We start from the raw sequence: 9,509 nt of genomic DNA on the forward strand, positions 1-9,509 counted from the left end.
CGTTCAACTCTGAACACACGGGGCCACACCTTTAGCTCTGACGGGCAGGAAGTTCCAGCAAAAGTCGCAATCACTGATTCTGTTGGGACCCGCTTATTGTCTACCACTCGAGTGCATCGGTAAACAGCAATTACTCCAGTCCCAGACAATCTCTCAAGTGTTTCAGCGGGAGAAAGATCAGCATCGACACCTCTGACTATTCCCTTAGTGCAGGCGAGGTGAGCAGGGATGAAGGCACTCACCGGTAATGACGCGAATGACGAGCACTTTAGCAAATCCGCGACACAGGACTGGTCTGGCGATCGACACACGATACCTCCGCGGCCGAACTGCCTCACTTCCGTGATCGTCTGGTATGAAGAGGTAGCAGCTTGCAGGGATTTCTGGATCGCCTGGGGATTGGTTAGACGTATAAAGCCTCCATTTGAAGGAACCAGAGCCACCGGGATGTTGCTCACACCACTGCGGATGAACAAATCTAGAGGTAATTCATCCGTTGGAATAGAGGCCGCCCATGGGGACAAACCCCTGCCTGGGGAGTTTTTAGACATCCGCCTAGGAAGAAGGTGGCGTTAGAATTAGTGAGAGCTCAAGAAATAAGATTAGTACACTCTACTTCGTCGTCTCCAAGGCCACCATCATCATCCTCATTTTCCCACATTACCGACTGTTACACTATGCAAGATTCTAAACACTACCTTATCAACACTGTTTACGTCGCACATTCAGGCATACGCCACGCTCTTTGACGTCGCAGCCTCACGAACGCCGGGTTTCCGTCTCCACCCCTGAAGGTTGCGCGACCGTGAAGAAGACGAAGATATTGCGATGGTTTATGCAGATGTTTCGAGGCAACAACAAACAGAACAGAAACAAGACGAAGATCATGCGAAAGAATGGTTGCGCTATCTTGTCTCGCGCTTAACCCTAAAATTCCCGGCAACTGGTAGGCTATCCTGGCAATTGGGATCAGCCTTTCATGTTTCTTCTGTCGCACTTAAAACACCAGCTCCAAAGTTTCTACTTGCGGGCCAGTTTTATATAAAAATGACAAAACAAGTTCTATTTTAGTGACTTTCCTTCGCGAAAGCTTGTTCTTTGCATAATGTTGCTGAACTTACGCGCCGAATTAACTGGAAAAATATGCTTACTTCTTCATTTCGATAGGTATGTAATCAACGGAGCACTGACATAGTTATTAATTCGGTATATGGTGCCAATATAGCTCAGAAATACATTTCTAATTTGGTTACGTGCGAAAAACCACCACTTCTAGGGCGACGCGTATAATGATGCATCCCTCTGTGCCTTAATACCACCAGGCACCTGTAACTTTAAAAGGGGTTCTTGCAGGAGTGTTCACGCTTTAGCAGCTGTTATTAACCTGCACGAGGCAGCAATTATACTGCGAATAAAACGGAAGTTTAGCCAGCCTAGTTGCCTTTTAGTGCGCTGCAGGATATGCAACGAAGGTACTCTGTGTTTGCCACTTCCAAAAGGATGAACATCAAGGATAGACTTCATTTCACTGCATCTGGGACAAGCAGAAAACAATGCATCCACATAGGACTTGATATACGCATTTACATTGTCTGCTTTCTTTTAATTTCAGGCGGACAGTGGTTCGAACTACGAGTGACGAATTCCTCCATACTTACCGGCCCTTCACCCGACTGCGTAAATAAATACAACGAACACGTAAAACAAGGGCAAAAGTCTAGAAGTCCTTACTCACCAATGTGCCAAGGTATACTAAAAGAGTGAAACACCAACTTCAGCGAAGCAGCAGTTCCGAATAAATTTTTCATGCAATATTATTATACACATTCATAAAATATAGTTGTGACTGACATCAATAAGACGCTATCCTGGGTTACATGCTGCAGCATTTCAATAAAAGATTTCGTCACTGCATTTCCCAAAAAACACTAGTCAATCTGCTTCTTTTTTACAGCGAAAAACGGAAAAGTGTGTGCCGTGTTCTAATGTGCTCAGTGAACAACGAATATCTAAATTAGTTGTTATATAGTACTTTTGTTTAATACTACTATAAACCCCATATTATATTTATTATATTTTAGCACAGAACCCACAGACAATACCATACAACACAGCATTTATTTAAGATTTACGCAACGTGACAGGATGTCGTATGCAAAGAGTTTATTTTCAGCTTTCAAATGTGCCACGGCACCCTACGTCATTGTTAAGTGAAATGTTTCGTGTGTATCGTATTCAGTACAGCAAATGATGATACGTGGGTGTTTTTGGCGCAAGGAGTATACCAATTGTACAGGGAGTTCCTACGAAGATATTGAGTAATGTTTAAAAATAGCAGTTTCGAAATAAATGGACGGCTCCTTCGGATACACGCGGTCAGAGGCGGCGACCACGGGCCGACGACTGATACGCGGTAATTTGTGGCTAATTGACAAACAATAATTAATTGAGTTTCAAAGGAATAGTTTAAGCGCGCTCCTCGTAATTGGGAAATTAATGGGACCTCTCTGTACAAGCCTTACCACCTTTTGTGTTTGGAGAAACGCGATAACAGGCGGAAGTGTGGTCGACCAGTTTTGGCTACCTGAGCGCACAGAAACTGAAACTGGGAGGCTGCAGCGAGCGCAACGCCGCGCCCCTCGTGGCGACGTTGCGCTCACGTGCCCAAGCAGTGGTCAGCCTGCGCACTGCGGCATCGTGCACCTCGCTGTGGGGCCACGTCATTGCTTGACAATATACACTCAAAATACTAGCTAGAAATTAACGAAGATTTGCAAACAGTGAATAGCATCGTTAAAATTGTACAAATCTGTGAGTGTGCTTGACGTCGCTCATACGACATAAATTATTTGTCGCAAGTTCCTTTGTGTTACATATTGCGTACAGACATAAAATTGACTAATTAGAACATAGGTTGAATTTGCATTTGATAAATATGGCGAATAGGGCTGACAGGTCGATATGATTCACACAGCACATGCTTTGTCCCCTGTCCATTCGACTGTCTGTTTCGCTGGCCTTCATTACTTGCACGTTAGTGAGAAGTAAATGATGCCGCGAAATGGATTTATGCAGTCATAAAACCAAGCCAAGCCGCTAAGGAAAGGTGCGAACAAGACTAACTAAATAAAGAGTGGCTCAGCAACAAGCGCTAGCACTCTGTACTGACCGTTTTCGGTTAGTCTTGTTCGTACTAGTTAAGATGTAACAGCAAATACATCATCTCCAACTAGCGCAACTTTCTGCGTTTATAGCTAGGCAGGTTCGTTGCAATATGACCAACTTCTCTCATGCAGAAGCAACGACACCGGCATTATTCTCCTGCATCACGAATCTGTCCGATAAACTGGAGTTGGATGGATAAATTGGTGGATCGATTCTGTTAGCGTCCCCTCTAAAGCAGCGTGGTGAGTTGGAAGACCAAGCTCTTCTTCTTACTTTGGCTAATGCCTTATCAATCTGAGCTATGGAACAATTATTGGAAACTTCGTTCTTCTGCGCCTCCGTTGTCTGTGGTCTCCCTAGTCTTCTGCCAGCCAACGTCAGTTGCATTTTACTGTTCTCTCTACCGGACACCTTTAGTGTATTCCTGCTATCCCGGAATCAAAGGGTTTCAAGGCGGCCTTCAGAGTCTAAAAGAAAAGTTGGGTAGATCTCTTCACATTCAATCGAAACATGTTCCATCCTTCCCTAGATTCACCATAGCAAGCACATGCTTGTTTTTCCTAGGTGTACGTTTATTTATAACTATGCGTTCTATAACTTCCTGATCTCGCTTTCATAAGTAAAGAGCTTCCATTTGAGTTACCACAAGTTGTTCCGTTCCTGATTTCTTCTTCACATCTTAAGTAGTTACTCAGAATCACTTTCTTTACCATTGCCCTCCTCCGCCCCCTCAGGAGATTGTCTCAGCCTCTCTGGCTTTGCGTTTGACGTTCTTTGTTAACCTATTGCTTCCCTATTGCAAAACCCAGTGCCACTGGGACCCGGAGCGCCGCATTATGGGCCCAGTACAGCGCACTGGATGCTGGGGCGCTGGGAAGGCGCGAGTGCTGGGAGGCACTGGCTACTCGCGCGAAAAACAGCTCTAGGGCTTTAAATATGCGGTGCCTGGACGCCGTATCTATATTTTTTGAACACAGAAAGCAAAAATTAAAGAAACAACGTGAAAATAAAACTGTTAGGCCCAGGATTCGATCGTCCGACCTACAGATACCAAGCCTGGCACTTTACCACTACGCCACGCCAGCAGACGGTAATGAATGGCTAATTTGCCATCTCAAAGCCGAGAAGCAGTTTGTTTCGCAAAGCTACGTATCGTACAGGCATGGTTGATGCGCTATCGCCCAGCAACTGAAACTCACGCCTGTACCAGAAAAAAAAGTTGCTCTCCGTATTGAGCACTATGCTGCGAAGTGCCACAACGTGAGATTTTCACTTGCGATTGCTATTTTAACTTCGAAAAAAAAAACATAAATGAACCGCCGACTCGGGACGGTGTATGGGCTGTTACTGCCGATTTCGATAGCCGTTTCTTGTTCTTCACGCAAAGGATATGCAACGTTTCCTTAGTTCAGTGATGCCTTTTTTATTAGTCATAACGCCTGTCTAGCCATATATCTTCGTCAGAGAAGCGCAGGCTAGTGCTGGGAGCCTTTGGCGATAGCACATATACCTGTGTTCATGACGCGTGACATCAGCGGTAATCGATTCTCGTGCTGGCACTGTAGACATAAAAAAAATGTTTATTTAAGAACACCGATGCGAAAGCTGAAATATAGAGTGATTTATCCTTGTTAGATTTGTGGATTACTGAGCCTGGACGCGCCGGATAGCGTGAAGACGGACTCGGCGGATACGCTAGGCCTAAGCTTCGATGGGGACCGATCTCGGCGCGGATAGCTGGTGAAAGCTAAAATGTGTGTATTTGAGCCTCAGAACTCTTTTTAGCACAATAGGGAAAGTGGAAGCGTAAGAATCACCTCAGCTTTGCTATCGGTGCGATAATATCAGTCAGCGATAGGCTTCGAACTCGGGGTCCGTTCGCGCGCGTCTGAACGGCTTCTGCATTTCATGTCCACTCCACAACACTGCGACAACGGCGACAACTACCAGTCATACGTTACGTGCAAACTAAAAAACGCGGCGTCCGCTGCGTTTACGTGGTTTCGTTCAAGAATTTAGCTATCCGCCCAGTCAAAATGGAAAATGAAAAAAAAAACTAATGATTTTCAGTTTCATATGTGCATGAATAAACAGGGCAGCTCACGCACCTTTATTCCAAGCTGTGACAGGAAATAGGGTTTTATAACCCCAAGATAAAGCGTTATTTAGGACAAGAGACTTAGTATAAAGCTATGAAATTGTATAAAGCATTTAATATTCAGCAGCGCTCGTCCTTGCGTACTGGAACCGGCGAGGCACAAACACAACCAGCGCAGTTTCCAGTGCGAACCAGCGAACTGCAGCGAAAGCCAGCGCCTGTACAGCACAAACCAGTGCGCCCCAGCGTCATGGCAGTGGAACCAGCGTCTCGTCCAGTGTGACCCAGCTCTTATCCAGCGTTCTCACTGGTGTCCGAGTGAGTGCCAGTGAGTGCCATCGTACCCAGTGCGACCTAGCGCCAAAAAGCGCGCTGGTTTCCCACTGGAAGACGCTAGTTTTTGCAATAGGGTTGGTATACTTGTGGCATAGTGACTGGTAAATTTTGTAGTTCTTTTCTTCCGCTCTGATTCAATATTTGTCTGCACAACTGCTTCAAGACTCTCGATACCCTATGTCGTTCATCGAATCAATACTGTAGGAGATTCCATACTTCAACACGGCCGTGCCGATATCAACCTGTACGGCTTCATTTGTATCCTTCTTATGAGCGCCGAATCCAAGACATCCTACTGTTTTAAGGTTGCCATAAGTTGCTATTCTACCTCTGGATGGATAAACATTTATTGCATCTAGTTAAATGTGGTTGGGCCCCTAGACGTCCGGGAGCCCCCTGGCCGACATCTGTAGGCAAGCACGGTCCATCAGCCAAAGCTGGTCATCCGAACAAGCGGCCTTAAGAGCGGCCTCCCACGAGGAAAATGAAGGGTTGAGAATAGGCTCTACCACCATAGGCGTGCGGCGGCTCCACAAACAGTGGAAGATATCTGCCCGGGAAGGTTGGCAGGTGGTACATTGAAGATTATGGTGACCAAGGTAAAATAAATGTGCCAGATAGGGAGAAATAAATGCTTTGGCCTGGATCTGGCGCCAGATTGAACTATGATGAGTGGTAAGGGAATGGTGAGGGGGAGGTAAATCTCGTCTACCATTCCTGTAATACGTGTTATTCTGGTGGTAGGTGCAGATCCCATCTCCTGGTCTTCCCATGGGGTTGGGTGAGTGGTCTTCCAGGGTCCGTAGGGAAAGACGCCGGACATGCGCATTAACGCGCTCGTTCGCGGGCCACACTCATGCCCAGGCACTCACGTGATAGTCACCGGGTGAAGAAGGGAAGGGAGGTTTTGTAAAATGTGCAGGACCGTCTTACGTGCTAGGGCCTTGAAGGAGGTAACGGTATGTACTTTGGGAATCAGTGCACATTTCTGTAACGGTAGAATCCGCAGCCGCATGGGCAACTACTAGGGCTAATGCGACCCTCTCATCAACGACTGTGCGCACTGTTTCAATTGAGGCAGAGATGTTAATGCATCCGCCCTCCATCATGGCAGCCGCCGTGACCGTTCCTTTGAGCGGACCTACCATGCCATCGACAGAGAGGACGTCTTCGCGATTTCGATAACGCCAAGCGTAATAATCAGCCCAAGCCTTACGTGGGCCCGGATAGCGTTCCGAATTCATGTTTTGTAGAAACAGTTTGAGTCGGATGTTAACTGCGAGTCTTACAGGAATTGGGAACCACGGCGCTTCTATTACGATCATGCCGCTCGGCTCACACCCCAGAGATCGGAGTTGGTTTCGCCCAATGGGTGTTCGGGTGAGGCGCAGAGGTTGATTACTCCTCTGTGCCTCTATGATTTCCTGGACGATATTGTAGAGACCATTCTGTAGGAAGCAGGCGGGTAGTGCTAGCGTGTATCGGCAGCCTCAGGCTGCCGTGTATCGGCAGCCTGATTAGACCATTAGCCTAATTCATTTGTTTTTGAGTGAGGGGGTGATACGGGACATGGTAGGCGAAGCGACTGATCACCAAAGCTTCGACCAATTGTATGGTGTTATTTTCTGACAGAGCGTGATTGCGCGACCTAATGCGGCGAACAAGTTCATATAATTGTTTTAGTTGCTTATCGAGGAGGTTCAGTGTAAAAATCGCCTCTCGGTTAGATTGGATGTGCAAACCCAGGATCCTGATTCTATGTAACTTAGGCACTTGTTGACCGTGTATGAACAGGTTTATGCCTGGGTCGCACTTGTCGGATTTAATAGTGAGCAATTAGGACTTTTCTCGCGAGCAGAATTCGCCCTTTTATGCAAATATGCCGTTTGTTAACGTTGATAGCTGTTTGTAGGACATCTTTGGCCTCCACAATAGAGCCTTGTGACACCCCATCAACATAAAAACCGCGTTGAAACTTAGGGATATCTGCGAGTGCTACGGCGAGTGGGGCCATGGCTACGTTAAATAATAATTGTGATAGGACCGCTCACTGGAGTGTGCCCCTGTTCAGGAGGGCAAGAACGGCCTATGTGAGTGGACCCAATCTAACCTCGGCGACGTGATTTTCCAAAAAAAAAGCTTTGACATACTGCCAGATCCTACGGCGGCAACATGTGGTGGCAAGGGTCCCTACGTTGTCAAAGGCCTTTTGTATGTCTAATTCTAGTATGACTCAGGGGCGGGCCGTCCATCGTTTGGGTCCATCGTTTGAGCGGTTCTGTGAGGCACTTGGCTACAGGTATTCTTAAAAATGTCTTCAGGTTGTTGGCTTGTCGTTGATACCTCGGTACCCCTCCTTGGTGAAGTCGTATTGGGTCCCTTCGGGCGCTGACGCCGCTCTTTCACCGCTCGGGGCCCGAGTCCCCTTTTACGAGCCGGGCAGCTAAAGTCGATGGTGGAATGGTCATCGGATCCGCAGGTAAGCCAGCGTAGAAGGCAAAATTCGTGATGTTCATCTGGGTTAAGCAAGCCACATTTCCCGCACCGCCGTTCTTGTGGGTATGGGCAGATGTGTCGATGTCCGGTTCGGAGGCAGCAGTGGCACACATGGGTGTCTGAGTGGAAAGGTCTGCATCGAAATTATACGCTTTGAAAGTATAGGCCGCTGAGAACTCGCCTGCCCTCGAAGGTGTAGAGCCATGCTCCATTCGTTCCGAATGGTCGGGCTTGGATTATGCTGATATCATGGTGGTAGGTTACCGTATCGTTCATGAGAGCTTCCTCGGTAGGTATAGGTAGGGTGATTGTGATTATCCATTTGGAGGAGTTGTCCGAGGATTACACTTACGCAGAGATTTGATACGATTTGCTGCAGAGCAGGAGCATCTGAATGCGGCAAAGCTGCTGCGCTAAGTCAGGGTCCGTGGTGCTGGACAGGGGGATGTTCTGTTCCTTGCATACTCGCATGTGCGCCACCGGAGTCAGCGGGGCTCGGAGTGCAGTTTGTGCCGCGTCTCGCAGCGGTAAGACCGCTTTTTGTTGTAGGGATGTACATCCTCTTATTCGGAGAATCACCTTGTTGTTCGCTGCGGGCAGGCGCGCCAGGCGCGGCCAGTCGACTCCGTGTCGACATTCACTTGAAGCGAATGGGGCGGGTGTTGTCTTGGAGGACTTTTTGGCGACAACCCTCCGTCGGCGAGCGTCGATCACCCTTTACCATGGAGTGTGAGACATGGATGGCTGACGATGTTTATCACTGGACATGTCGGCTGCTCCACTCAGGCCGGCGCGGTAGTCACAGGACTCGATGTCGCACTCGGGCTCCAAGTCTTCGACATCCATGCAGTCATCTTAGCCTGCCGGGTCGGAATTGGTGGCAGACATCCCCGCAGCTCGGACCCCACCCCAGGCAGCCGCGTTTCTAGGTGCATCGGATGCCGACGCGGCGTCTGCGTCCGCAGTGCCGCTGTCGCGGGTGCGCGTTTAGGCTTAACGCGGTGACCGCTGCAAAGGGATTTCAAACAGCCGTCTCGGGCTAAGAAGATAGTCCAGCCGGGAAATATTGATGCCAAGTAAATGCTACTGACTAGCCGATGACGATGGTTGTACGATTTCTTGCCGATGTTCAAATTTTCCGGGTGGTTGAGGGTAGATTAGCAGAGCTAGCTGCGACGCGTCGTGCATGCGCCGGTGCTCAGGTCGAAAATCTATTCCACCTTTGATTTCCCGAAAACAACCGCATTTCCAAAAGCAAGTCCTGGAGTCAGAAAGCCTTTCTACGTAACTGGGAGCAATTCGCACCTATTTTTTCCTATAGCGCTCTCTCTTTCATTGTGATCGCGCCATTTCCCTTCCCGTTCACTACCATTGTTTTTGTCTGTGTTTCCATAACTCTATCGCATTCCTTTAT

The 9,509-nt window shown here is 47.9% G+C and overlaps 1 protein-coding gene across 1 annotated transcript in view; it reads left to right on the plus strand.

Moving 5' to 3' along the window:
* The window catches only part of LOC142589087 (uncharacterized), a 33,316-nt gene extending 31,450 nt beyond the window's left edge, over positions 1-1,866 (plus strand). The window contains exon 4 of the mRNA XM_075700874.1: positions 1,613-1,866. Coding sequence (XP_075556989.1) covers positions 1,613-1,764 — 152 coding nt within the window. The 3' untranslated portion in view covers positions 1,765-1,866. The remainder of the gene's footprint in view (positions 1-1,612) is intronic.
* The last annotated feature ends 7,643 nt before the right edge of the window (positions 1,867-9,509 follow it).

The sequence above is a fragment of the Dermacentor variabilis genome, chromosome 7, assembly GCF_050947875.1.
Source record: "Dermacentor variabilis isolate Ectoservices chromosome 7, ASM5094787v1, whole genome shotgun sequence".
NCBI classification, from domain to species: domain Eukaryota; kingdom Metazoa; phylum Arthropoda; class Arachnida; order Ixodida; family Ixodidae; genus Dermacentor; species Dermacentor variabilis.